Source organism: Bos javanicus, chromosome X (assembly GCF_032452875.1).
Source record: "Bos javanicus breed banteng chromosome X, ARS-OSU_banteng_1.0, whole genome shotgun sequence".
Taxonomy (NCBI): Eukaryota; Metazoa; Chordata; class Mammalia; order Artiodactyla; family Bovidae; genus Bos; species Bos javanicus.
In genome coordinates this window covers 7,845,440-7,860,409 of record NC_083897.1, presented here as the reverse complement: position 1 = coordinate 7,860,409, position 14,970 = coordinate 7,845,440, and the positions used below count along the sequence as shown (strand labels likewise).

The 14,970-nt window shown below is 37.5% G+C and overlaps 1 protein-coding gene across 14 annotated transcripts in view; it reads left to right on the top strand.

Moving 5' to 3' along the window:
- Positions 1-14,970, top strand: part of THOC2 (THO complex subunit 2) — a 118,753-nt gene that overhangs the window by 58,662 nt on the left and 45,121 nt on the right. For all 14 annotated transcript variants that reach the window (XM_061409456.1, XM_061409452.1, XM_061409457.1 and 11 more), the window contains exons 9-12: positions 2,624-2,716; positions 5,655-5,810; positions 6,389-6,561; positions 7,840-8,035. In XM_061409456.1, the coding sequence (XP_061265440.1) occupies positions 2,624-2,716; positions 5,655-5,810; positions 6,389-6,561; positions 7,840-8,035 (618 nt within the window). The remainder of the gene's footprint in view (positions 1-2,623; positions 2,717-5,654; positions 5,811-6,388; positions 6,562-7,839; positions 8,036-14,970) is intronic.

The following is a 14,970-nucleotide window of genomic DNA, read 5'->3' as shown; positions in this document are numbered from 1 at the left end:
AGCAATCTTGAGAAAGAAGAATGGAACTGGAGGAATCAGCCTGCCTGACTTCAGAGTCTACTACAAAGCCACAGTCATGAAGACGGTATGGTACTGGCACAAAGACAGGATATAGATCACTGGAACAAAATAGAAAGCCCAGAGATAGATCCATGCACCTATGGACACCTTATCTTTGACAAAGGAGGCAAGAATATACAATGGAGAAAAGACAATCTCTTTAACAAGTGGTGCTGGGAAAACTGATCAACCACTTGTAGAAGAATGGAACAAGAACACCTTCTAACACCACACACAAAAATAAACCTAAAGTAGATTAAAGATCTAAATGTAAGACCAGAAACTATAAAACTCGTAGAGGAGAACATAGGCAAAACACTCTCTGACATAAATCACAGCAGGATCCTCTACGACCCACCTCCCAGAATATTGGAAATAAAAGGAAAAATTAACAAATGGGACCTAATCAATTCCAGAAAAATAAACGACCCAATCAAAAAATAGGCCAAAGAACTAAACAGACATTTTTCCAAAGAAGACATACAGATGGCTAACAAACACATGAAAAGATGCTCAACATCACTCATTATCAGAGAAATGCAAATCAAAACCACAATGAGGTACCATTTCACACTAGTCAGAATGGCTGCTATCCAAAGTCTACAAGCAATAAATGCTGGAGAGGGTGTGGAGAAAAGGGAACCCTCTGACACTGTTGGTGGGAATGCAAACTGGTACAGCCACTATGGAGAACAGTGTGGAGATTCCTTAAGAAACTGGAAATAGAACTGCCTTATGACCCAGCAATCCCACTGCTGGGCATACACACTGAGGAAACCAGATTGGAAAGAGACACATGTACCCCAGTGTTCATCGCAGCACTGTTTATAATAGCCAGGACATGGAAGCAACCTAGATGTCCATCAGCAGATGAATGGATAAGAAAGCAGTGGTACATATACACAATGGAGTATTACTCAGCCATTAAAAAGAATACATTTGAATCAGTTTTAATGAGGTGGATGAAACTGGAGCCTATTACACAGAGTGAAGTAAGCCAGAAAGAAAAACACCAATACAGTGAAAAGTGAAAGTGAAAGTGAAGTCGCTCAGTCGTGCCTGACTCTTTGTGACCCCATGGACTGTAGCCTGTCAGGCTCCTCCGTCCATGGGATTTTCCAGGCAAGAGTGCTGGAGTGGACTGCTATTTCCTTCTCCAGGGGATCTTCCTGACCCAGGAATCGAACCCGGGTCTCCCGCATTGCAGGCAGATGCTTTACCATCTGAGCCACCATACTAACGCATATATATGGAATTTAGAAAGATGGTAACGATAACCGTGTATGCGAGACAGCAAAAGAGACACAGATGTATAGAACAATCTTTTGGACTCTGTGGGAGAGGGAGAGGGTAGGACGATTTGGGTGAATGGCACTGAAACATGTATAATATCATATAAGAAACAAATTGCCAGTCCAGGTTCGATACAGGATGCTTGGGGCTCATGCACTGGGATGACCCAGAGGGATGGTACAGGAGGGAGGTGGGAGGGGGGTTCAGGAATGGGGAACACATGTATGCCCGTGGCAGATTCATGTTGATGTGTGGCAGAACCAATACAATATTGTAAAGTAATTAGCCTCCAATAAAATAAATTTAAATTAAAACAAAAGAAGCAGAACATAATGTATTGTCACCATTTGCTTTTTATTTGCATTGGGCCATTTAGTAATTGCCAGTTGTCCTCACTTCATTCTTCTATTCATCTGACCCCAAGCCATTTAAAAATTAAGCGCAAGTCATCTTGATGACAGAGATCCATCTGTTTCTCTGTAGGACCAATAGAGCTGGCCTGGGATTGGCCATTCCTAGTTTTAAAATGTTTGATTATCCATGTGTAATAAATATCGTAGTAGCAGTGTTAATCCCTCAGTGGTGTCCGACTCTTTGCAACCCCATGGGCTGCAGCCAGCCAGGTTCCTCTGTCCATGGGATTCTCCAGGCAAGAATACCAGAGTGGATTGTCATTTCTTCCTCCAGGGGCTCTTCTCAGCCCAGGAATGAAACCTAGGTCTCCTGCATTATTGGCAGATTCTTTACTGTCTGAGCTACCAGGGAAGAAGTACAGACACCCGTTTTGAAGGGGAAGTCAGCTGACAAGCAGATATACTTAGCACAGAACCCAAGAAATACAAGAACTGGGAGAAGAGTATAAAGCAGACACAGATGGTTCCACACTTCCAAATTTGTCAGTCTTGTCTATCTGCAACTCCACTGAGAAGTACTTGAAAAAGCAAGTTAAGAAAACCCACATATAAACAGAAACCCAAAGTATTATGCAGTATAAAATCTCACAAGTTTCAGATTTTATTCAAATATTAGCGTGTGTCCATTTTTGAAACTGTGTTTCTTGTGTTCATCAGTTGTACCAATGTGAAAAGAGATAGTCACATGATTATATTTGTCCTGAATTCGGATCTTATTCATGTTCAGGAAGAGCAATGAAGCTTATTTTTGCCCTAGAGTTATTTGGTCTAATTGTTCTTAATTATTGGTAGATTAAAAAGATAGATTTTAGTTGTACTTTTTGCACTAAATAGAAACTTTTCTTTTGTTTTTCAAGGAACCAAATGGAGAGACTCCTTCATCTTTATACAGAGTTGCAGCCGTACTTCTACAATTTAACCTTATTGATTTAGATGATCTTTATGTACATGTAAGTTAAGTGGGTTGCTAAGAATATTTGGTTATTCATCCCGGGGGTGGGGAAGAGGAGGAGGTAGCCATATAGTACTCCAAGATTGGTTCTAGACTCTCAAGTCTTAATTTTTGAAGCCCTATTACATTATTGCTTTGTGTTTGCTTTTTAAAGTGAATGAATTTAGTTTATTGGAACCATGGAAATGAAATACCTTTTGTCATTGCTACAGAATTCAAGGTGGACTGTGAAGTTAAAGTTCTTAATTGTCATCAAGGCATATGTCATGGAGAGAGAGGCCAAGTTCTAATCAATGTGGTTTTAGACTTCTATATTATACACGGATTATGGGAAATATGGGATTAACTAAATAGTTCTTCCTTTTCCTCTAAATGTTAATTTTGAGGATTCAGGATGAATTTGGTACTTTTCATGTACTTTTAAAAGATAGCTTCTCTGGTGTTTTTACTGCTGGATAATAGATGACTAATATTGTGCTTTTATTGCAGGATCTAGAGGAATGTGTAGGTGGTTGTGATAGATGACCTCTAGTTTAGCAACAGCTTAGCCTGTCAGTTTGAAAACACTAGGTTTGTAGTATAGAATTTCTTGTTTTATTAGGTTGTGCGTTAGGATATCTATGAACTGTTCAAAACTGACATCATCTTCACTGCCTTTGAAATCATTTTCTAACTTCTAACTTCCTTGCCTGTCATTACATATTATGGTTACAGAGCTGAATGAAATTTCATCAGTCTCTTGGAAGCAGTCATAGTCTAGCAAGGGAGAAAACATTTTGCATTCTATAAGTACTTTATTGGAAATAGTCACATAGTGCTTTGAGGGCTCAAAATAGGTAGTGACCATCTCTGTCATTGAGGGATTTTGAAAGGCTTCTCCAAACTACTGACATTCAACTGGGAACTTGATAGATGAGTAGGTGTTGGCCAGGCTTAAATAGGTGGAAAGCATTGTAGGTAGAATTAACTGAATATAAAGGCAAGAGGTTTGAAAAGATTTAATTATCCCCTTAGGGGAACACTGAGAAGCTCACAGTGGTTGGAGCCTAGGATGATATGTAGGGGAAATGAGGATGGAGAAGTAGACTGGAGGCCAAACTGTGAAGGGCTGTTAGGGGCCATGGTAAGGAGTTTGGATTTTTTTCTTGTTGATAGTAGACAGCCATTCAAGATTTAGTGTAGACAAGGATGTACAAACTGAAAACATGAAAAACTGGCTAGAAAAAGAAGAATCTGAAGACATAAGTATGAGTTTATACAGGCAAATGTAGACTTTTAGAACAAATGTAAAGTACAAAAATGATGATAGATTTATTACTGATATTTTTCAGCTTAATTATAAATATAAGCAGAGTTTAAAAGTATTCCTGTTAAAGTGACAGGGATTTTCAGATGGGATTAAAAACCAGTTTATTGTTTACATGAGACTTCTAAAACCTAAGGGCAAAGAAAGGTTGAAAGTAAAAGGGTGGGAAAATATACCAGGGAAATTATTCTTGTCAGACAGAAGAGAGAATCACTTTATAATAATAAACTTGTTTTTACTAGAAAGACATAATCATTATAACCTTTATATATAGCTAATACCATATTTTCAAAATACACAAGACTAGAAATGGAGAGAACTATAATTAAAAACTTAGAGTTAACCCATTGTAATGGAAGATTTCAGAGGCAATTGAAGTAGACTAGGTAAAAGATGAGAATCTGTGGTAGATATATGATAGGTATATAAGTAGAGCAATAAAAATGGGTTTGATTGGCAGTGGAGAGAATAAGGAATGAGAAAAAGTCTGGCTTACCTCCTTGCACCAGTCCATAATGAGTTTTCTTCCACTCCCCTTTTTTGACTGATGGGATAAAGTCTATAGTATGTAGTTTAATATTTCACTATGTCTCCTTGTGCATGTGCTCAGTCGTGTCCAACTCTTTGCGGCTCCATGGACTATAGCCCACCAGGCTCCTCTGTCCATGACATTTTCCTCACAAGGATATTGGAGAGGGTTGCCATTTCCCACTCCAGGGGATCTTCCTGACCCAGGGATTGAACCTGCATCTCTTGTGTCTCCTGCATTGGCAGGCAGATTCTTTACCACCGCTCCACCTGGGAAGCCCCTCACTGTGTCTCCTTTTATTATTTACTAATTTTTTAGTTAGTGTTATATTTATCTATTGAAATAGATTTTGCATTTCTAGGGGCAGGAATAGTGAGCTATCATCATAGTGCCTAGCAAAAATGACTCAATAATGGTTAGTTGGATATGTGTCTATTTATGAAATGTCCATATTAACCATCTTCCACTCATACAAGATGGCTGTACTTGAGATAGTTGATCCTTTTTTTCATAATGGAGGGTCAACTATCCACTTGATACTTTTTCTTTTGTAATAAACTAAAAACTAGTTTGTGACTTAAGTCAAATAGGTGTCTAGAAAATGAAAAGTGAGATGTCAAGCTGTTCATAATATTTTGACTTAAGATTTTTCATTTAGAGGAATCAAATTTGCCCCATTATGTAAATCAATAGTTTACCTCTCCCAGATTGGATCTGTATATAGTATTTTATTTAATTTGGAGTTTGGCCTTTAAAGGGGAAATCTCTGACATTTTTAATTGAACAGGTGCGCATTTTCTTGGATAAACTAATAAATCCAATGGTAGGCACTACTGTTGTAGTATTATATTAATTTAGGACCTCTAACAGAAGAGATGAAACTTTGAATTGCTACCTGAGTTTAAAAAGTGTACAAAATTCAGGTATTTAACCTTGTCAGGTTAATATGAAAATTAGGGGGAAACCTATTTTGAAGGGAAATTATGGTCATAAATAGACCAGACTTCTTATGTACAGTTTTATCAATTGAGAGTAATGTTTGCTTTTTATATGTGCAAATAGTATTAGCTATTTTATGAAATTTTAATGAACCATTTTTAGCTTCTTCCAGCTGATAATTGCATTATGGATGAACACAAACGAGAAATTGTAGAAGCTAAGCAGATCGTTAGAAAACTTACAATGGTTGTATTGTCTTCTGATAAAATTGACGAGCGAGAGAAAGAAAAGGAAAAAGAAGAGGAGAAAGTGGAGAAGGTATATAATTTATTCTGGTAAATGTTGTCTTCTGGATTTAGAATTATGAAATTCAACTTGTGATGGTTAATCAACTTGTGGAAGAATAATTTCTTAATTTTGATTGTGATGAAAGCTAGTTTGTGGAATACTAATTTGCAAACATGGTTTTGGCACCTCCCAAATGAGGCTGTCATGTTTTTTCCTATATAAATTGCAGAATGTATTCTAGATAATATCACACATGTATTGACTATATTTGTGCTCTGTGTATAGTGTCTCTCAAGTCCTGAAGGGATTCTCAAAGATGAATTCTAGTTTCCTGTGGCACAGTAGAACCTTAAGTAGAACTGAATTTAATTCTAAGTCTGTAAACTGTTGTTTTGTCTGCTAAATGAAAAAGCAGATCCTGTTATTCCTTTTTTCAGTCACTAAAAAACTTGATTGTGCTTTCCAGAAAATACTGTTGAATTTGCCATGAATGGAAACTGTTGTTGACATACGTTGTGTTATTTGGCTTAGTTTTTTAAATGAAAAATATTTCAATATTTATTGGTGTCTGTATTCTGAGTATTTTTGCTATAATTGTTCCATTTTAGCCACCTGACAACCAAAAACTTGGTTTGTTGGAAGCCTTGTTAAAGATTGGTGATTGGCAGCATGCGCAGAGCATTATGGATCAGATGCCTCCATACTATGCAGCTTCACATAAACTAATAGCCCTTGCTATTTGCAAGCTGATTCATATAACTATTGAGCCTCTCTATCGAAGGTATGTTACCATATGGTTTACTAATTGAGGTAGAAAGAGTTTAGGACTACAAAATAAAATCTGCATATTTACCTTGTCTCCTTCAATCAAGCATATATTTTAATTCAGTCAAGCATATATTTTATTTTATTTATTTTTTTTCAATCAAGCATATATTTTAAATTGTTTTATCAGAAGATAAGAGATGTTCACAGAGCGTATCCTTCTGGCAGGTATTAATCAGTGACTTGTCTCCTATCACCTACACCAGGCAGAATTTGTGCTGCAGTGTAGTCTAAAAACTACATGTTAGATTTCTAGTTTGGATTTGCTCCGCTGAGAGTGAAAACTCCATTCTTCTGTTTTTGACTTTTCCTTCTCTCTCGGGGAGGAGAAAATTCCTAAAGTTTTTACCTAGTGTAATTTTCCTCTATCTTGGGTTGAGTGGCTCTGAGTGAGGTCTGTGCCACTCTGCTTGCCTTGTCTCTTCTGGCATATAGGCTGCTCTTCTGGAAATTGCTAGTGCAGCCTCTCTCATCATCCCTGGTTACTGTGTCAACCAGTCCTCTAGCCCTCAGCCTACTTGTAGGATACTTAGGAGCAGTACTGGCAGCAGTGCTGGCTTCAGCCCCACAGATCAGAGCCTGCCCCCAAAGCCCCAGCTTTGTGACTCGTGCATAGCTGCTGGGTGCTGCCTTGAGTGCCAGCTGGGCTGTGGACCGTGAAGGCTCTTCTTCAGAGAGTGACCCCTGTGACTCCACAGCGGGACACCTGCTCAGCAGGTGAGAACTCTGGGCATGCTGTCCTTTTAGCGTGACATACCCTCTTTCATGATGCTGCTCACCTACCTCACACTCAGTCTAGGTAGTGGAAGTCAGGTTGAGAAATGTTTGTTGACTTGAATCAGTGATGTTATCTCCATATTTTTCTCTTTCATCTTTGTGTCTCTGAGGTCCATCCCTTGTTCCCCATTCCCATATCCAAATTCCTGATCCTGACCAAATTTAATTAAAAACCAAGTTCATGTGATGTATGAATATGTTACCTGTTACATGGAACCTACACTACTCTAATTTCCTTTTCTTATGCAGTTAATTTGAAATGGTCTCCTAAGCTCTGAGTTTTTTCAAATGAGTATTGTTTTTGTCTTTTTCTACCAATTAAATTATGTGGTATAATGAAGTTAAGCACAAATGAAATAGAAGAAGCAAATATGAGTAAGAAAAGTTTTATAATATGACTGTGTTAACTTAAAATGGAGCATTGCATAGTATATATACATTTTTCTTCTTTTTGTAGAGTTGGCGTTCCTAAAGGTGCTAAAGGCTCACCTGTTAGTGCTTTGCAAAATAAGAGAGCACCAAAACAAGCAGAGAGCTTTGAAGATTTGAGGAGAGACGTCTTCAATATGTTCTGTTACCTTGGTCCCCACCTTTCTCACGATCCCATTTTATTCGCAAAAGTGGTGCGGATAGGCAAGTCATTTATGAAGGAGGTTAGTAAGTTTTTTTTCTTTTGAGCAGAAAGCTAAATTATAGAATGAAAATGTTCTGAGTATATTTGTGTTATGTGTATCTCTAGAAATACAAAGAAAGTAAACTTAAGAAAATGTTATGCTGAGTAAGATTTGGACAAAGTCAATGTGTCCCAACCATTTATATATAAAAACTTAAATCCAGTCAAGCCCTCCAGATAGAAAAATACGGTTTGGACATGTGATTGCTTTTTGAATCCTCTTATAATTGTGGTTATTTGAACATTCTTTCCTCTTGCTTTTCTTCTGCTCATTTACTTTATTGGCTGCAGTTTTGAATCATTGCCATTATTTGTGTGAAGTCCCTTTAGCCTCAGACTTCAGACTGTTCAGGATCCATTCTTTTTTTTTTAGTAAACTTTTTATTGAAGTAAAACATGGTACAGAAAGCACACAAACCATAATTGTATAGCTCAGTGGCTTTTTCCAAACTAAATAGCCATGTGTCTACCACTTAGATCAAGAGATAGAACAGTACTAACACTTGAGAGTTTTCCTTAGATGCTCTCCTAATCACTACTCCAAGGGAAACTGTTATTATTTTATTGATGTAGAGTTGGTTTACAATATTATATTAATTTCAGATGTATAGCAAAGTGGTTTGGCTATACATATGTATGTATATATCTTTATACCATTTTTTTATTCTTTCCCATTATAGTTTATTAAAAAGATACTGAATATAGTTCCCTGTGAGATACAGTAAATCCTTATCTATTTTATATATGGTAGTGTGCATCTGTTCATCCTTTGCTCCCAGTTTATTTTATGTCTGTGAGTATTTCTGTTTTGTAAATAAGTTCATTTATATCATCTTTTCAGATTCCTCATAAAGTGATCTATATTTGTCTTCCTCTGACTTACTTCACTTTGTATGGTAATCTCAAGGTCCATCCATTTTGTGGCAGATGGCATTGTTTCATTCTTTTTTATGGCTGAGTAATATTCCATTGTGTGTGTGTGTGTGTGTGTGTGTGTGTGTGTGTGTCTCTGTATGTGTCCATGTACATACACAGATACACAGACCCACATATTTTTCTCCATTCGTTCTAGATGAACACTTAGGTTGCTTCTGTGTCTTGGCTTATTATTATATTTTAAAGTTAGCTTTGAGTTATAATTTATATACAGTAAACCTCACCAACTTTAAGTATGCAATTTGATGAATTTTGACAGATGTATATAGTTGTATGTCTACCACCACAATCACGATATAGGATATTTTCATCATCCCAGCAAGTTCCTCTTGCCTCTTTGCCATCATTTCCCTCCCTTCATTGCTGGTTCCTGACAACCGCTGGTAGGCTTTCTGTCACTGTGCTTTTGCTTTTTCTAGAGTTTGACATAAACGGACTTGTATAGAATGTACTCTTTTCTGTCTGGTTTCCTCCACCTTTAGTGCTTCTGAGATTCATCTCAGTTGTTGTATGTGTCAGTAGTTCTTTATTGCTGTGTAACATTTCATTATATACACATACGAGAGTTTATTTGTTTGCTAGTTGATGAGCATTTGAGTTGTTTCTAATTAGAGGCTATTGTAAATAAAGCTGCTATGGATATTCTTCTACAAGTCTTTTTTCTGGGGGAGTGTATGTTTTTGTTTCCCCAGGATTGGGATTGCTGGGCCATATGGGTAAGTGTATGTTTAACTTTTTGTCAAACTTTTCCAACACGTGTGTACCATTTTGCACTCCTGGGAACATTGTATATGACTTCCTAATGCTCCACATCCTCATCAACATTTGGTATTGTCAGTCTTTTAAATACTAGTCATTCTAATGGGTGTGTAGTGCTATCTTTTGTGTTGTAATTTATGTTTCACTGATGATCAGTGATGTTGAGCATCTTCTTATGTTCATACTTGCCATTTATAATCACCTTTATTGAAATGTCTATTCAAATCTCTTGCCCATTTTAAATTCAGTTGTCCTTTATTCTCAGTCCGATTTGCCTTGTCATTTTGTTTACTGTCTTTTGAAAAGCAAAATTTTAAAATTTTGATTAATTCCAGTTTAATAGCACTTCTCTTTTATAGTTTGTGCTTTGTGTTCTAAGAGGTCTTTGCCTAACCAAGGTCTTAAAGAATGTGTGATTTCTTTTCAGTTGTAAAGCAGTGTAACCAAAAGACTCTAGAAATCTGGAAATTGTTACAAGCATAAATGTGGTTTTCTCCAGTGTTTGGTGATTGCACCTAATTTTTAATTTTTGACAACAGTAACTGCATAGAAAATTAACAACTCTTGTGTTTCAATCACTTGACACCTATTTCATTTAGCTTTAGATACTTAGCTGGTAGATAATTTTTTTAAATATTAACAAATTTATATTGTACAAAGGTATGCTAAAGAAATCTGCTAAGTAGTTCATTACTATACATGATATTTATTATATAGCATATATTCATATAAGAGAACTATAACAGTGTTTCATTATGTTGATCTTATAGTCTGAAAAGGATGAGACATGTTAACTAGTGCTTGTTCAAAGAACACGGGTTGTGTTTCCCCAGTGTGTAATACTGAGAAGCATGTAAAGTCAATTTGTCCCATTACTGGTGATGTTAGCATTAATCACTTGGTTAAGGTGATGGCTGCCAGGTTTCTCCAGTGTATAGTTACTCTTTTTCCCTTTGTTGTTAATATGTATCCTGTGGGGAGATACTTTGAGACAATGTAGACAGCCTCTGAGACAATGTAGACAGCCTCTTTCTCATCTTACTTTCACCCACTAATGTTATTCTTTTTCATTGAAAATCTTAATGTTCAGATGTCTTGTTCTGAAATTCTTTCTCTGGCTATGAGTATCATAAACTTGTAAGCAGGAGCTCAAACATCAAACTTTCGGAAGTCCCATATGTAGACATATGTATAAACATATATAGATACAATATTGTTAAGATACACAGGTGCTAAAACTCTTCCACTCCGCCATCTCCATTGTAGCCCTCATTTGTCTTCATTCTATCACAGTTGTGCCTGGTGCCTGGCCCCTAACTCCAGTCTCTATTTTTGCAGAGGTAGAAAGGCAGAAGGGAAGGTGAAAAAGTTTATTTTGATCCCAGTGTGGAAAGAAATCTATTTTCTCTCATTTCTAAGGTTGTGGTAGGAAAAGTGCATCTTTCCAATGATCTGACTTAGCATTTTGGTTCATTTTTTTACCCTAAAAATATTTCACTATAACAAATCATTATGTGTTTATAGGTTTAAAAGACTTTAGTTGCCTAGCTTGAAATTTAACCATGGTGTTTTTTTCTTCTTTTTTTTTAATGTTCCTTCTAAAGGGGGAATATGGGGCTTCCCAGGTAGCTCAGCTGGTAAAGAATCTGCCTGCAATGCAGGAGATTCTGGTTCAATTCCTGGGTCAGGAAGTTCCCCTGGAGAAGTGATAGGCTACCCAGTCCAGTATTCTTGGGCTTCCCTGGTGGCTCAGACAGTAAAGAATCTGCCTGCAATGTGGGAGACCTGGGTTTGATCCCTGGGCTGGGAAGATCCCCTAGAGGAGGGCATGGCAACCCACTCCAGTATTCTTGCCCAGAGAATCCCCATGGATAGAGGAGCCTGGCTGGCTACAGTCCATGGAGTCACAAAGAGTGACATGACTTAGCGACTTCTCTGTAGTCTGGAATAGGGAGTGAATGAGCTCCGTGAGGCTGAGTACAGCCATCATATAGGGGACCTCTGTTTTGTCTTCTGAGACAGATTACACATTGTATACTAGGCATGCACAGCCAAGTGGGTATCCAGCTCCCTTGGACTTTGATTCCCTAGTCTGAGCTCAGTTCCTTTGAGAGACAGCAAGCCTTAGCACCCAGAGTCCTGCTGGGCTGCTACTCAGAAGGGTTTTTCCTCAGGCTACTTACTTACCTTGTAGGTCTTGTTGCCTAAAGGATTTTATTTACTTACCTTCCTTGCTCAGTACTGTTTCTGGGGATTGGGTTAAGGGCAGGCACCATACCACATTGACTGTAGTTTAGAATCTTTGTGTGTGTTTGTGTTTGCATCCCCTTAAAATTAACAGCATAATTTGCTCTTTTCTTGCTTGGTTGGTGGTGATTTGGGGACATTAAAAAAAAAGTAAACTATACTTTGTTTATTGCATTAGGGATCGGGGAAGAGAAATTCTGTTTATGTTTCACTCTGTTATCTTAATTCAGTTGTCTGACTAGTTTTTTTATTTGACTGTTTCTTATGTTGGACTTTGGTAAAAAAAAAAAGCCAAAGGAAAGGAAAATGAGGTCGCTCAGTTGTGTCTGACTCTGCGACCCCATGGACTGTAGCCTACCAGACTCCTCTGTCCATGGGATTTTCCAGGCAAGAGTACTGGAGTGGGTTGCCATTTCCTTCTCCAAAATGCTCTAAATTGATTCACAGATAAAGTTTATAGAGAAACCTGGAGTCAAAGGGTCAGGTTGGGTACTATTGGGTTGGCCAAGAAGTTTGTTTCAGTTTTTCAGTGAGATGTTCTAGAAAAACCCAAATGAACCTTTTGGCTAACCCAGTAGGTGATAGTAGGAAGTTGTGATAATGATAATTGGGGTAATGTGGAAGAATGTCCTTATTCTTAGGAGATGCACACTGAAGTTTTTTGAGATCATGTCTGCAACTTTTTTGGTCAAGAGAAAAAAAGGCAAATGTTAATTGTTGAATGTACATAGGAGCTATATAGATGTTCATGGATAGCATACATTGATTCAACTTTTATGTAAGCTTAGACGTTTTCATAATAAAAATTTGGGTTACTAGGGGGAGACTGTACCTTAATACCATTCATCCTTAAACTGGTTCTAGTTTATGAAGCAGCTACTTTAGAATCTTGACTTGATATTTATTGTTTTTTGTTAGCTATTAGGGGAGGGAGAGTCATTTTTCTAAGCCAGAGATGGGTGGTAATTATATTTGTCTTGTCTAGCTCCTGGGGTTGCAGTGTGAATCAAATGAGATATGTCATCTCACACGCTAGTAAAGTAATGCTCAAAATTCTCCAAGCCAGGCTTCAGCAATACGTGAACCGTGAACTTCCACATGTTCAAGCTGGTTTTAGAAAAGGCAGAGGAAGCAGAGATCAAATTGCCAACATCCGCTGGATCATGGAAAAAGCAAGAGAGTTCCAGAAAAACATCTATTTCTGCTTTATTGACTATGCCAAAGCCTTTGACTGTGTGGATCACAATCAACAGTGGAAAATTCTTCAAGAGATGGGAATACCAGACCATATGACCTGCCTCTTGAGAAATCTGTGTGCAGGTCAGGAAGCAACAGTTGGAACTAGACATGGAACAACAGACTGGTTCCAAATAGGAAAAGGAGTATGTCAAGGCTGTATATTGTCACCCTAATTATTTAACTTATATGCAGAGTACATCATGAGAAACACTGGGCTGGAAGAAGCACAAGCTGGAATCAAGATTTCTGGGAGAAATATCAATAACATCAGATATGCAGATGACACCACCCTTATGGCAGAAAGTGAAGAAGAACCTAAAGAGCCTCTTGATGAACATGAATGTGAAAAAGTTGGCTTAAAGCTCAACATTCAGAAAACGAAGATCATGGCATCCGGTCCCATCACTTCATGGGAAATAGATGGGGAAACAGTGGAAACAGTGGCAGACTTTATTTTCCTGGGCTCCAAAATCACTGCAGATGGTGACTGCAGCCATGGAATTAAAAGATGCTTACTCCTTGGAAGGAAAGTTATGACCAACCTATACAGCATATTAAGAAGCAGAGATATTACTTTGCCAACAAAGTCTAGTCAAGGCTATGGTTTTTCCAGTAGTCATGTATGGATGTGAGAGTTGGACTATAAAGATAGCTGAGCGCTGAAGAATTGATGCTTTTGAACTGTGGTGTTGGAGAAGACTCTTGAGAGTCCCTTGGACTTCAAGGAGATCCAGTCATTTCATGCTAAAGGAGATCAGTCCTGGGTGTTCATTGGAAGGACTGATGTTGAAGCTGAAACTCAATTCTTTGGCTACCTGATGCAAAGAGCTGACTCATTGGAAAAGACCCTGATGCTGGGAAAGATTGAGGGCAGGAGGAGAAGGGGACGACAGAGGATGAGATGGTTGGATAGCATCACCAGCTCAATGGACATGGGTTTGGGTGGACTCCGGGAGTTGGTGATGAACAGGGAGGACTGTGCTGCGGTTCATGGGGTCGCAAAGAGTTGGACACGACTGAGCAACTGAAGTGAACTGAACTGAAACATTAATTAGATTCTAATAATTAGGTATTCAATTTTAGAGTTAAAAATAGTTGTCATGAATTTTTAAGATCATAATAAGTTATCACTTATGTCAGCTATTGCTACACTGTCTTTGGTGAATTTTGAAAGTGTTAAATATAGTTTAATCTATTTCTGTCTTTAAATATAAGATGCCACTTTAAAGTAGCAGTTTCATTTCCCTCAGGAGCAGATTTTATATGGGAATGCTTTTAGCTTCTTTACATTGTAGTATTAAATGTTTTTCCCCCCTCATTGTTGATTTGTTATAAATAATCAAAGAATTTTTTTCAAATAAAGGACATTTTTGTTGCTGGGTTTTAATGAACTTGTTAAGGGTAGTTATGGACGTGTGTCCATTTAAAAATAGAAACAAATTTTGTAAACTATTTTAAAAACAATCAGAACTTTTCATTATAATTCTTATTGTCCAAATGGACACAGACACCGCTCTCATTGGCAATCTAGAATTGGAGCATAAGTTTGATCTACAATACCCTTGCTGTTTAATGAGTCTGAGCAGGGAAAAACTGTTAGAATGTTTATATATGTATTATCCCCTATAATAATTAGTTTGAACTGAAGTCATTTTAGGTATTAATATCTGTGGCAATTCTAAACAAGGTATAGAATCATAGTAATAAATTACTATGTAACAAATTACAAATAGG